Source organism: Nylanderia fulva, unplaced genomic scaffold (assembly GCF_048542155.1).
Source record: "Nylanderia fulva isolate GAGA-0341 unplaced genomic scaffold, ASM4854215v1 Scaffold4, whole genome shotgun sequence".
NCBI classification, from domain to species: Eukaryota; Metazoa; Arthropoda; class Insecta; order Hymenoptera; family Formicidae; genus Nylanderia; species Nylanderia fulva.
The window spans coordinates 7,444,532-7,459,688 of record NW_028190476.1 but is presented as its reverse complement, the minus strand read 5'-3'; the positions used below and the strand labels follow the sequence as shown (position 1 = coordinate 7,459,688).

Genomic DNA, 15,157 nt, shown 5'->3' with positions numbered 1-15,157 from the left:
TTAATATAAATAATATACATATATATATATATATATATAATATATAAATATATTAATATAAATAATTTATATTTATAAATAATTAAATTGAGAATATTCCATTATTCATTAAATTCCAGAAGTTTATGCTACAACGAGAAGAAGCGAATATCCACCTGTAGGCTGCGATGTTGATACCATCCTGAAGATCGTGATAGCTCGGCTTGAAGAACCTCGGTCCGTTTCGATTATTACCGAAAAATACGCAGCCACCTATGCAGCCGCACTTTGTCGCCTTCACCCCGCTCTCCTGCGGCCACAAGAACCACAAACGTTTCGTCGTCTCGTCATGCATCTTCAGATATTTATTTTGTACTAAATGCAAGTTGTGCTCTGGAGCTGGAAGGGAAATCGCGGCTTCCAAAATCACCGGACCCAGAGATATCGAGCCTACCTCGAGCCATATATCCGATCCGTCACCTGTAATTACATGCGTATGAAGAAAAAAAATATAATATATATAATAATAAAATATATATAATAGTAAATAAATATAATTAAATATAATATATATATATATATATATATATATATATATATATATATATATAATATAATATGTATATTAAATTTTTTATCAATTAAAAAAAAAGATTCATTCACGTTTATAGTATTTACACATAATTTGGATTCATGATTCGCAGATACATACGAAAAATACCTGACATCCGGCTGCTTGCGTTATTGTGGGACCTTCCGCTGCCAGTTGTATTGGTGTTGCTTGTGTTTGCGAAGTAATCCGCCGCGGATACAAACTGCCGAATCGATATTGTGGGTAGAACAGCGGTGACGCCCGATTTCACTTGGTGTCCGTGAAGATTGCAAGTGGAAACGCGAATCGGGGATACCCAAAATTGTACAGCGGTACCTGCTTCTTGCAGATACAGATCAACGGCGTCTATGGATATCCTCGTCATTCGATACTTTATATCCTCAGAACTCGGGCATCTAAACACGTTGCAAAATATTTTAATTCATTGAAAATGTTATTAAATATTAACAAATATTCAAATAAATAATAAGAGAAAAATTCTTGATAAAGAACCCCAAATACATAGAATTTTGGCTTTGGATAGAATCGACTGTTTTTTTCCACTTGCTGAACAAAAGATGTAACAGCTTCAAAGCTAAATATTCGATAGTTACTACTGAGTTATAGTCAATCAAACAAGTCACACAGTCCTAATTTTTCGTGTTTGACTGAACTATCTATTATTTAACTTTGAGCCTATTACATTTTTTGTTCAGCAAATCATAAGTTACAATATGAGAAAATCAGCTGATTTTGCTAGAATTCAATTTCTAGGATTCTAGGATTTTATATAAGAAAACCCTGCACTATTTAATCATATAAAATTAAATTTTGGTAAGATTAGTTGGTTTTCTTATATGTTGTAGACCTTATGATCCTTTGTTCAGCAGGACATAAGCTACAACATATGAAAAAAAACAGCCAAAATCGTGTATTTGGTGTCCTTTCATTATACAGGCTTGTTCCATTTTCATTAATATGATTGAACTATTAATTAAAATAAAACACCCTGCATACTAAAGATAAAGAAAATCCTATATATTTAGTGCAGAGTCCTTTCATTATAAAGGTTTGTTTCATTTTAATGAATATAATTAAATATGATTGTAAAATATTCGACTATTAATTAAAATAAAACATCCTGCATACTAAAAATAAAGAAAACATATCATATACCTATAATGTTTATCAACATCGCTTTCTGGACATTGCAGCGGAGGGAGACCATGATGACATTGAAACGGTAAATTGGGTGGACGTAGACTGTTTTCAGTATTTTTCGCCATCAACAAGAAGGTCTCCAACGACGTAACAAAGTGATGCAGCTGTGGGGAGGTGATCTTTCCGCTCAGTTTGCCCAATTGCACCTCAATCAGCCACGCGTACTCCAACGTCTCCTGATCCAGGCTCCGTCCCTCATTGCTGAACATAGCGTGTCCTCTAACTTGCAGCGCACTCAGCATCAAATGCCCCTGATTCAAATGACGCTCTTTATTCGACCTCACCACGTTATCCGTAAGCAGAGCAATAGCAGGAGAGAGCAACAACTGCAGCTGCGTCTCCTTGTAGCTCTTCCTCATCTCAAACCCGAAGCGTTCCAGAATGATAATCGGACAGGACGGGTCGTCCTCGTTGCAATTCTTGATCAGATGTGCCTGAATGTCGTGCATGGTGACACCGACGGTCACCTCCAGGGGTCTGTAATCCCTAGGATCAAACGGTTTGGACTTGATCTCTTCATCCTCCATGGACACCTCAACGCTGCTGTTTTGCACGTCCTTGTCCTTGCTCCTTTCCGCGTTGATCGGCGTCGAGCTCGCTCTGCTCTGTTGCATGTCGGTGAACGTTTGATAATCCCCGAATATGTTCTCCTTCAGGTGCATGAAGTTCTTCAGCAGCGAGCCGTAGAGAATCAGCACGGACGGCCCAATTTCAAGCTCCAAACTGACTTTGTCAGGTGCTATGGATTGCGGGTCGAACTTCTGCGCCCCGCTTCTCGCCCACTGCAAGCCCGGTGATTTCCTACATTTGGGAATTCGCATGGGAGACAGAAGGATCTCCTCCTTCTCCGGAGTGGTGATATTCGCTTGCGGAGTGGGACCCAGAGGTGGACACAAGTGATACGTATAGTTGATACTCAGCGCTACAATTGGTACAGACCAGCAATCGACCCAGCCTGATTCCTTCTGGCAGAAGTTCCTCCACTTCTTGCCTCTGTTCAACTCGTGCAAGTGCTTGTGAGACCCGTCGCGCGTCATGATCTTCGCATTCTTATCCAACGCTAGTAAAATAATACGATTGGTGTTGACCTCCGGTAAATAAAAGGAGAGATCAACGCTCTCGCCTTGGATCCAGAAACGCAGTGGTATTGTAACAGGTAGGAAGTCCACAAACGGAAGATCAAACGACAGATCGAAGCACTCCCCGCAGAAGGCGATGTGCGCGTTCTCCTGGTTCTGGGACGAGCAGTCGATCCAGTTGTACTCGTTGCAGATCGTGATCAGTTCGAATTCCTTCAAGAGTAAACTAAATTTCCAGGTGTATGGGACGAAGTGTAGGATGTCGGGCCTTGCTTTGCTCGCCCAGTCGTTGATCATATCCTGAAAGAAGTCTTTGTGCAGGTAGACCAAATTAGCAGTAGCCTTGCATCCGGTTAAATTCAGCGTCCACTCTTGATGATCGTTCCATCTGATGGGATAATGACACTTAACTCCAAATTCCAGGGTCTCGCTCTCGACCAGACTGCGATACTGCAGACTAGTCGTGGCCTCCAGGTGCAGAAGCTGACCCGTTATCTTCGTTGTGTAACCATCCTGTAATACTATCCAGGGCATTGTAATTTCCAAGTACGAGCCTGGCCCTACATTCACATGAACAGCATTGGTCTCTCTGTTTTTACTGAAGAGTACATCGATGGTCGCTTCATTCAGCGTCGACAATCTGATATCAAACGACTGAACCTGTCTCTTGTCCCCTGGTTTGGGTGATTTGGTGATCTTCAATGGTTGGTAATTATTGGGAAAGAAGAATTTGAATAAATGCTCTCGCTGCCTGTCGGCCCATGGACCGTAACTGAAGTCAGTACCCTTTCCGCACTTGATGTCGATGCCCCAGATCGGAGGCATCGCCTCAACCATGTCCCCGTTCACCAGTCGTATCATTTCGGGATGTTCCGGTACGACGCCCGGCTCGTCCATATAATAATAAACCTCTATATTATTCGAACTTAGAATCACGAAACCCTCTCCCATGTATCTGGGCGGATCGTCAACCATCCCGGTGTACTTCGGGCTCGGGGCCAAAATCACTTTGAAGTTCTCCGCCTTACACTTGGTGAAGTGCATGAAATGATCGTGCCTGGACGCCGTTGGTTTTGTGGAATATACAAAATGCGCCTCCTCCACAGTTATGGAGAGCGTAGTGGGTACCAGGCGATTACCAAATACCAGTCCTTCCCTAGAGAAATGCAAATAGTATTTTTAAAAACTTTCCTTGTCGTCAGAAGTGCGCGTTAAAATGGAAATACAGGGTGTCCCATAGGAAATTGCTTAAACTAATCAGCTCAATAAAATAAACTAATATATATATATATATATATATATATATATATATAATACAAACATTTAATTTATACCCATTAAAAACTGCAGACTTTCCTCTTTCCAACACAATTTTTGTTTTCTCAATAAGCGCATGCATTAAAAAATGACAGCTGATTAGTTTCAACAATTTCCTATGGGACACCCTGTACAAAATGTAAAATAGCTATTTTGCATTTAAAATACACTTTTTCAAAAACTATTTTACATTTCCATTTAAATAGTTTCTTTTGTTATTACATTTCGTATTTCAACATCCATTTTACACATTCCTGTCATGAATAGCAGAATTTAGATCAAAATAGAAAAAATATTACTAACTGTGCAAATGTCTAGTTTGATAACTGGTATCAGATCTCTCCAAGTACGAGCGATCACATGAGCCTCCTTTTTTCTGATGTTATCTACATGACGAGATACATCGATTGCATTGATTTGTGAATGACGAGTTTCGTTGGCTGCATTATTTATAGATTCCCCATCTTGATCGTCCATATTTACATTATGATCCTCTTCATCGGGAAACATTTGTGGCGAAAGACCAAAAGATTTTTCCAATTGTGTGTAAAGTTGACAGCGATTGTACACATGTAACTCAAAACCATTTAGCATAACCGATAATCGTGTATCAGAGTGTGAAAGATCTACAATTATAAGAAAATTTAATTATATTATTTTGTCATAAGATTTATTATATGAAATATGGAAAGAAAAAGTGTTTTATACCTTCCGATACGTCTTTGGGAACGTAGCTTCTCCACCATCTGAATATAAGCCAGCCATCCTGGATTCTAAAGCTATAATCCATTGTAATGTAATCAATGTCCCTGAACATTATTTTTCCACTTAATGCACTTAGTGTGAAGGAACCTGCAAAGTAAAAATAAAGTAAATACTTTGATACGAATGATCCAACACAACAATTGTGTCCTTACCAACTTTAACGTATCCATCTCTAATGACAAATCGATTTAATAATTTTGTTAAAATATAACCAGCCACTCTGCTATTATAATAAGCAATATAAACAATCCAAGATATGGCGGATACTAATGAACACAGCAACCATATGAAGTTGCTGTCCATTTTAAGGTCATCCAGGATGACATGACTGGAAATATTCCAGACAGTCTTGGCTGCCTCTTGAGAGAAAGATGAGATTGTAGCATTGTATCCTTCGATTTCCCCCATGATGGTGTTGTTTCCCTCCGCCAGTTAAATCAAGAATTGTTGCTCATATCAATTTATGTATTTTTTTCTAAAATAACAAAACAAGATTTGTCACAACTATATAAATATGTAATATAAATATATATGCAAATTATATATGTGTTCAATTGCTAAGTTTTATACAATCATTAATATAATAAATGAGTATAAAACAAATAAAATTAATATGATAAATATAAATTAACTACAAATATTATAATAATAATATAAATTAAATACAAAAATTTTAATTTAATCTTCTTTATTTAATATGTATTTATTCAATTTATTTTTATCGAAAGGTTGCAATTATTATATATTAATATACATTTTTTTAATCTCTTTGTTTCGAATTTGCCTAAATTATGAACATAATCTTTACATTTGTAACAATGTATAAAAAAATTAATTATTTTGTAATTAATAAAGTTTGGCATATAAAAGTAGCCAAAATTTATGTATAAACATACGCAATAAATAACTGTGATAAATATATATTAAATCGTACTGAAGCAACTATTTATTCATACAACAAAGACGCGATCTAGAATTTTGTATCTTTTAAAAAATAATTCGTCGCAAATAGTAAAACTCTCTCTACGTGCAAGAAAAATATCTATAAGGACATTTCAATTCGATGATTCACCTTTATTAATCACTCGGATATAAAGTGCATCGAAACGTCGACGTGCGAGATCTCTTCTTCATGTTTTTATGTTTATCATTTTGCAGCGACCCGAAAATATATCAGAATTGTCATCGATGAATAGGAACGAATAGTGATAACGCATAACCACTGACATTTTATATCATGGATAAAATAGGAAACCTAGATAAGGTAGCTGGATATTTTTAGGTTAGGGTTAGGTTAAGTTAATTAGGTTAGGTTAGAAGTGCCGTGATTGGTTGTCGACTAGGGAATTTTTTAAGTCCCCAAAATTTCTCCATTGACAGCCAATCACGTAATACGTCAGTAGAAACAGCTGATGTCCAGCTGTGACGTCATTTGCTCAAGAAAGCTCGCATGGGAAGAGATCCCACTGGAGTAAATTATTTTTAAACAAATGTCACCTATGTATATTTATTGCTGAAAAATATGCAAAGTGTTTTGAATCTCATTTGAATATTTATATTGACTTCATAGTTGAAGAGGTGATGTAATGTGAAGCGTAAAATATTTAATTATTCGTTGTTGTATATTCTATTATTTACATTATTTTTTATTTTATATTATTTTTTTATGCTTATGTAAATGTTTATATACTTCTAATATTGTTGCAGGTTTATTATTACATTTGTATATGTATACATATACAATTTGCGATAAATTCTTAAGAACTGTCAGAATGATGCGCTTAGGTCTGGTCAGAAGTCCAATATTAATGGGATTATTTCCATTTTTTGATAATAATGAAAATTTTGATAAACCTGTGAATAATGTAATAAAACCACTGGATGATCAATTGGGTTGGGATAGAGTGAAAAATATATTTCATCGAAAGTATTTATCTACTTTATTATTGAATGAATTATATATAATAATTATATATAAGAAATTATATATATACAATTGTTTACTTGTATTTGTTTTATTTTTACTTATATACAGATCGAATTTATGTTGCACAATTGTTAGAAGTAATTTGATTTTACAGCCAAGATGGTTACTTGACAAAGGAATTAACATCTATCGTAAATATAACACTATCGGGTGGTGTAATTGGTGTAGTCTTGGGTGGCATGAGTGCAACTAAGAATACTGTGGACAATTTTATCTCAAGTAATGAAGCAACAAGGTTTATAAGTCATTTTGATGCAAAGTGGCATCTTCAACAATCAGTTACTCAAAGTTTTATAAAAAAGGGTGGCAGAATGGGAGCAAAACTTGCGCTATTTTGTTTTTTATTTAGGTAAGCACACATCTCTATGGTCTCTATGTAAAATTTGTAGGAATATTGTATATACTATAAATTGTAGATATATTCTTTTACAGTACTATAACAACAAGTGCAACGGCGTATCGAGGAAAATTAACAGTAGGCAATTATATGTTAGGCGGTTCTGTAACAGGATTACTATTTAAAATAAATTTAGGATTGCGAGGAGCGTGCGTTGGAATGGGACTTGGTGGTATATTAGGTGGAATATGCGGCGGTGTATCAGTTTTTATTCTTAAACTGTCAGGAGTAACTATAGATGAAGTACTAGAAGCACAATATCAATGGGTAAATTCAAGAGATGAGTAAGTATCAAAAAATATCACTTTTTTTGTAATTTAAATTTATTTTTTTCTATAAAGAAATTTTATAATATATATAATTCATTATTTTGTTACAATGTTATATAGAAATTATAAGATGTATCTAGGTATCGATTCTATAACTTTTTCACATTTCACGTTTTCACTTTAGAAAAAGTTACAGAATCGATAACCTGTTTTTATTATCTATTTACCATTATACTCCTGATATTAGTATTGATATTTCATGTATTCAATAATCACAGGACTCTACAGAAGAAGATAAAAGAATGTATGGCTACTGAATTACCAGAAGTGAAACAATTATATCAACAAAATCAACAAATGCGCACAGTTCAAGAAAAAGTGACTGTTGAAGATCATAAGACATGAACTTATTATGTAAATAAATCTTGTACATAGATATATGTGTGTTTATTATATTCATCTATAAATCTTTTACATACATATTACCTACGTTTATTATTTGTCTATTAATAATTAGTACAAATTTTGAAAGATGACAAAATGATTTAAAATTATTCCTTAAATACATGTACAAATTTTACAAATAATTTATCATAGTAAGTGCAAAATTCGATGCATTTTTATATATCATGTAAAAATTTAAACAATAGAATAAATAATTATATACTTTTTCAGAATATTTACAGAACAAATCAAAATATAAATTGTGCTTAAAAATTTAAAGTTTGATAAAATTTTTTATATCATGTAAAAATTAAAATAGAAATTAAACGATAGAATAAATAATATATATTTTTTAATATATTTACAGAATAAGCCAAATATAAATTGTTTGCTTAAACATATTTATAAAAAATACTAATACTCTTCATTGAAAATAAATGAAAAGATATGCATATTTCAATGATAATAGATGTGCAACAAGAAAGTACATTAGAAAAAATATTCTAATACCATCCTGTTTTTATCCTGATATTAATTTCAAATTTTAATTTAATTATTTAATTTGTTTGATCAGAAGATGCTAATTCTTGGACTTTGGTTATACGCTTAGCACCTCTGTTCGGTGGACCCTTGGGTTTAGCAAATTTTGGTTGATGCAAACTAATTTTTGGATGCAATTCCTCTTGAAAAAATTCTTCGGTAAGTTCCTTTCCGTCAGTTATTTCAAGCTATATAATTTAATACACGATTTAATAAGAAAAAAAAACAATAACTGTATATATAAGAAATTACATGTACACACAATGTACACATTTTTGCAAATATATATCCCAATTTGCAAAAAAAATGTTCATATGACATTGTGTGTGCATATAGATAGAAAAATTTGTAAATTAATTGAAGCTATAGGTCATATATGGCAGGCCTATTCTGTAAATTCTATAAGAAACATGCTTTCAAACTTGAAAAGTAATCACATACCCATTTAAGGATCCATTTATCATGAAAAGAATCTTTTCTTTGTTAATTGCAAATACATATACGTACCTAAAAAGGTCCTTAGCAAATTAGATTGTATGCACCTGGTATAAATATGCATGATACTGAATATGATATAAAAAAAGAAACACCAAATTGTAAGTTTAAATTGCATAATGCTTTATTATTTCCAGTATATTTGATATTGACAAGATATACAATTTCTTTGAATGAATCTATATAACCATATAATTGAAGAAGAAAAATATCAGAGTTAAAATAAAGTTAAACAATTACAGAATAGGCCTGATATGATTACTTAATTAAAACATGCTAGATAACACTGTGCGTCATAATCTTGTAAAATAGAACACCGTAACTAGATTATTTTTTTTAACATAGTATTAACTAGATCTATAGCAAATATGTGAGTCAAATATCACTTTATTTCCTCTTCCAGCTTTATAGATAAACTGTTATAAATAGAATTCTTCATAACTTTTATAATTTATAAATTTCTCTAAAATCAGAAGAAACATTATTTATTTATACAATATAAGAAACTTAACTGTGCAAGGAAGAGAAAAAATTACAAGAATCTAACTCACAAATTATCTTCACAGCGCAAGAGTAGACCTACCAATTTCTCATTTTCTTTCTATTTTATACTAAAATATTTGAAGTTTTTTTTTATAAAAAGCTACGGGTATTAAAAAAATACAGATTACAAAAAATAGAATGCCTCTTGTATATTTTGTTACTGGTTATCAAATTTTAGTCCTATCTGCTGTAAATTGCATAAACCCACTTAAAAATGTTTAAGAAAATTCTTTTTGAAGGCATAGAGATGTATTTAAAAATAAAATAAATACATTAAATGTGTAAGAATTTTTGATATAATGCGACTTTTTGCGAAAATTCAAAAATAAAAGAATAATTTTAAACTAATCTTGCAAAAAAAGTTATGTAAATGTTTAACAGCTGATAGGACTCGCCTCAAATCAGTCTTATTTCATACGTATTTATATAGAATCTAATATTTTTGTAGCATTTACAATATATATAGAACATGATATAAAATTTTATATGTAGAATAACTAGAGTGTTATTAATTATTTTATAGCTGAAATATATATATATATATATAATATATAGTGCAAAAAAAATATATTCATGTTAATATGGTGCTCGCGTATTTATCACTGTCCGCTACATTATCATCATATTGAAAATACGTATATATGTGTAGAGAAGTTAGGTGAATGGCTTTAGCTCTTTATCTATCTCTTCTTTCTCTTTATCTCTATCTAGAGCAAATATGGAATTTTTCCTAACTCTCTGTCCATCACATATTATATGCAAATTACTACATATCGATATTAAAAATATTGCATTACTAAATTTTATATATATATGACTATTTGAATGAGCTTAAAAGCCAAGCCTTCGAAATCTACTTAAAGAATACTTAAAATAGGATACATATCACTTTTTATAAGGAATTAATTATAGGAACTAACTATAGGAACTAATTCGGGACTGAATATAATGGAATTTTGTATATTTTGTATATTTTTATGAAGTGTGTGTATGTGTGTGTATACATGTGTGTGTGTGTAAACATATACAAGGTGTCCTATTAAATATAAGAATTACAAATGTGTATAAAAAATATATAAAATAAAACATGAGGGAACTATATAAATGGAATGTTTTGATTACATTCTCTATATAAAATTAAATTACACTCACATTTCATTTATCACATACATATAATGCTTATATGTCAACTATAAAAATCCAAATAAAAATGAGGCTTAGCTTTTAATGTCAAACAAAGTGGATTTCATTCTATTTCAGCACAATATTTCATATAAAACAAAAATAGTATATGTCTTTAAAATAATACGAAATATATAGAGGTTGTATTATATCTCACATTAAGTTATTTTGTAGATATAATGGCGTTTCACAACAAAGAGCCTTTCATATGTCTGACACTTTTGCCTTTATAATTTAGAAAAATACATTATTTAGTTCATTCTGTTTTCATTAAATAGATATTTACGTTTTACTTTGACACATAAATTAATTCTAAATGTTGATTAACAACATTGAGATTAATATTCTTTTCTATAATACGCGCTTTCTTTCTACTGCCCTTAAATTAATTTGCAATATATATATATATATACATATATGTATAATTATATATAATTGCAATTTTAATTTGTTCTAATATTTGGAAACATTGGAAATCCATCAAATAAATTCTATATCAAATGAGCCATCAATGATGTCATAATATTATACTACTATTCTATTCATGGAAAAGATATTTGATGCGCAAAACATCACAAACATTTTTAATTAGCGGAAGCAATAATAATGACAGAGACAAATACTTTAGGCCAGTTTTAGCTTAAAACACAAGATCGTTTCTGTTTTGATTTTTTCTCGGCTATAAATTGAGTAGGGGCACAAGGTGTTGATGGAGTTGCGGGAGTTATTGCAGCTGTGTCTTTTATGCTTGAAGGATCTTCTAACATATCTGTTAACTCTTCCCCACTATTTACTTCCAACTGGGATTGCATTTATATAATACAGAGATGGCAATTATATATACATACGTTTATATTTGAAAAATATTTCAAATATCAAATAAAAAATAATAGATAAAATAGCAATATTGTTGATATTGTTGATGCAATATTGTTGCATGATTTAGAAAAGCAAGCATTACATAGATCAAGGATATATATTATAATTGTTGAAAATTATTATTATAAGCATGGCACAGTATATAATTTACATTTAAAGCATATTAAATTTTAAGAGATTATAGATTATGTACAGTGTCCCATTTTAATTAATATAGTCGATTATATTAATATATACTCGACTATAACATATTACATATATTATATATAATATGTTAAATATTATTATAATACATTTATATATGTATAATAAATATATAATATATATTATATATAGTATATATAATATATAATATCCTCCTTCCTAATCCCCTGTTAGTTCTAAAGAGATATTTAAATTAAATTAAGAAAAAGAGAGAGAGTATATGATATACATACAGAATATATTATGGTATATTGTATAATGTATTATTATGATATATAAACATACACACTTCCTCAATTTAAAAATGGGATGGAACACATACATATGTGTGTATATGTCATTCATATAAATTTAAGACAATATTGATGTGCATGGTATTTTAACATCAATCTCCAATAAGTTTTTATGCAGCTATTATGTTCTCAATGGATCAATTATAAATATATAAATAAGATAAATTTAAGAATTAACTTCAATATTACATATAACATAAAATTATATCAATATTCGAAAATAAAAACAATTTTACAGGAATTTCTACTGTATACTATATTATACCTGAATATTCAAAATTTATCCAATCTAATTAATCAATTTTAACATCTCTCTCTTTCTTCTTAATACTTTAAACACTTCCTATCAAATACTTTTAAACTTCCTTTTTAGTTTGAGACATTTTCTCTCTATTTCTGTCTCTGTATAAATGTATTATATGTGTGTGTGTGTGTGTGTGTGTGTGTGTGTGTGTGTGTGTGTGGGTGGGTGGGTGTGTGTGGGTGGGTGTGTGTGTGTGTGGGTGTGTGTATGTACATTTTTGAAATAATAAAGTTTAAAAGTTTGATCAATATTACAAATCTCACAAAAAATTATATATAACTTTTTATGATTTTTATATCAGTTTTAAGCCTCTTATTATTTCAAAAATATATCCATTTAATTGCAATATTATCTTCAAACTAACTTAAACTAGGAACATTGATGAAGAAAGATATTTATATAAAAATGAGACAAAATAAAAATATATACTTGTGTAAAAAATGAGTAAAAACAAAACTAAGATAATAAAATAATTAAAAATAAATTATTGAAAGATTAAATATATACTAACCTTTTTTGCTATAGTTACTCCTAAAGACTGGATAAGATCAAGAAGAGGGGCTTTGCATGATGAATATAACATTCTTTCTTTAATACTGCAACTATATCCCGGCATGCTATATATAAAAACTAAAAAAAATAAAATAATAAAATTACTTGTACTATATATTGGTATATACACTTACTATAAACTTACTAAATTATTTATCATTATTTACCTATGCTTTCTGTGTAATCTCCTTCATGAGTATGTTTAAAATTATAAAGATGATATCTAGCAGCATCAGATGGAATTTTAGTTGGTAATTTATCTAATGAAATATCACAAGCCATTACTAAATGTATCTTTTCTTCATCCAATTCAATTTTCAATTGAACATATTCATGAATCCCCTTATTCAATTCTACAATAGCCTGTTTAGCTTCATCCGTTACTGGAAATGCTACGCCGCTCAATGTCTGATGTCTCGTTTCCACGCTGTAATCTGTCGTTGCGGTAGTCTTTTTCAATTCAGCCAACTCCTCCTCGGCTGTTGTCAATGGCACAGGCACCGTATCATTTCTCTTATGCTTATGGTAACCATCCAGTGTGATATCTTCCGGAACAGTGCCATGCAGTTCTTCCTTTATCGAAGATGTGCCAAATTCTTGCTTCAACGTAGCTTTAGTAGATGCATAAAGCATCTTCTGTCTCACCGGTGCGGTATCTGGAGACCAAGATATAAATAACCAATCATAACCAGAATCCGGCGACTTTGTATCCAATCTATAAAGAATATAAGCCGGCTGATTTTCCTCAATTAATGGTTTGATCATTTTATCATAATCATCTTGCCACTTGTGTATTGGCTTAGAACTAGACACCGGAGTTAATTGTTCTGGAAAAGAAAAAATAAATAAATAAATAATTATATATATATATATATATAAAAATATATATAAAATATATATTTATATATATATATATATTTAATTTCCAGATCTTAAACTGTAAGACTTTTAAGTAAAATGTTATAAGAGAAATTTTATAGAAATTAAAAAGAAACTTAATAGAAATGCAAATTTGCATAATTCAACGACACTTACCATTTTCTATCGAAATTTTTAATACTCGAATTTTTCCGTCACGGCATTTCGTGAACAATTTTTTTAATGCATCGTTGGCTGAAACAAATCAATCTTATCACAAAACGTTGATAACGATGACACACAATTACAAAATATCTTTACACAGACGATCCATTGGAATGAATCTTTGCCATGGAGAAAGGGAGAAAGATGCATTATGTATAATAAAAGGTATATAAATATACTCACCTTTGATTCCTGTCTGATGTGACATTTTGCGAGACAAGTTGCTCTATTGCTGCGTTGAAATATACGTCGATAATTTCCGAGAAATATTTTTTTTCCTGTCTGCCAAAGTTTTCCGAGGAGAAAGTACCACCGAAATTCTTTCCTAAATTAAAACTAGAGACTTTCACAAGAAAGGAAAATATTCATTTCCTTTGTCCATAGAGTACAATTCAACTAGTTTACAAACTGGAAAAATCACGTGACATACCGCCATATTCTCAATAGGGTAAAGCGCCAAATTTCAAAATGTAAATATCGATTAAATTAGAAATAGTAGAAAATATTAATATTTGAAAATTAAACATATTTGCATTTATTAGAAATAAAAGATTTCAATTGTTTAGAGATTTATTTATCATTATATTTTATTGTTTATAAAATATATAATAAATAAAATGAATTGTAAAAATAAATATATTAATTACAAATATAAATATAAAATATAAATAAATATATATTATAAAATAAATTATAAATAAATTATGAAAATAAATAAATAAAATAAATTATAAATAAATTATAGAAATAAATATAAATAAAATAAATTATAAATAAATTATAGAAATAAATATAAATACAATAAATTATAAAAATAAATATCAATAAAAAAATTATAAAATTAAATATAAATAAATATAAGTAAATATAAATAAAAAAAATAAATTACAAAGACAAATTTAAATAAAATTAATTATAAAAATAAATACAAATAAAATTATAAAAATTAATATAAATAAATATACAAAAATAAATTATAAATAAATTAAGAATACAAATTTAAATAAAGTAAATTATAAAAATGATAAAACA

General features: G+C 30.2%; 3 protein-coding genes across 4 annotated transcripts in view; 1 reads left to right on the top strand and 2 right to left on the bottom strand.

The window, feature by feature from the left end:
• Window positions 1-6,217, bottom strand: part of tweek (transmembrane protein KIAA1109 homolog tweek) — a 38,167-nt gene extending 31,950 nt beyond the window's left edge. The window contains 7 exon segments of the mRNA XM_085486041.1: window positions 156-459; window positions 701-987; window positions 1,748-4,022; window positions 4,488-4,814; window positions 4,897-5,040; window positions 5,106-5,428; window positions 6,026-6,217. Coding sequence (XP_085342167.1) covers window positions 156-459; window positions 701-987; window positions 1,748-4,022; window positions 4,488-4,814; window positions 4,897-5,040; window positions 5,106-5,361 — 3,593 coding nt within the window. The 5' untranslated portion in view covers window positions 5,362-5,428; window positions 6,026-6,217.
• Window positions 6,218-6,381: 164 nt separating this feature from the next.
• Window positions 6,382-8,044, top strand: 140up (RPII140-upstream gene protein). The gene is made up of 5 exons (XM_029305947.2): window positions 6,382-6,531; window positions 6,661-6,880; window positions 7,035-7,289; window positions 7,373-7,621; window positions 7,885-8,044. Exons 2-5 carry the CDS (start codon window positions 6,681-6,683, stop codon window positions 8,009-8,011), a joined length of 831 nt encoding a protein of 276 aa, XP_029161780.1. The 5' UTR covers window positions 6,382-6,531; window positions 6,661-6,680; the 3' UTR covers window positions 8,012-8,044.
• Window positions 8,045-8,428: 384 nt separating this feature from the next.
• Window positions 8,429-14,517, bottom strand: twf (twinfilin actin binding protein). Of its 2 annotated transcripts, none has more exons than XM_029305944.2 (5): window positions 14,309-14,516; window positions 14,078-14,155; window positions 13,210-13,869; window positions 13,002-13,120; window positions 8,429-8,778 (listed from the first exon to the last, which is right to left on the bottom strand). In XM_029305944.2, exons 1-5 carry the CDS (start codon window positions 14,331-14,333, stop codon window positions 8,608-8,610), a joined length of 1,053 nt encoding a protein of 350 aa, XP_029161777.1. In that variant the 5' UTR covers window positions 14,334-14,516; the 3' UTR covers window positions 8,429-8,607. The 2 variants fall into 2 exon arrangements, with proteins under 2 accessions (XP_029161777.1, XP_029161778.1); XM_029305945.2 differs by lacking the exon at window positions 8,429-8,778 and adding an exon at window positions 9,185-11,610 and having other exon boundaries at window positions 14,309-14,517.
• Window positions 14,518-15,157: the final 640 nt, after the last annotated feature.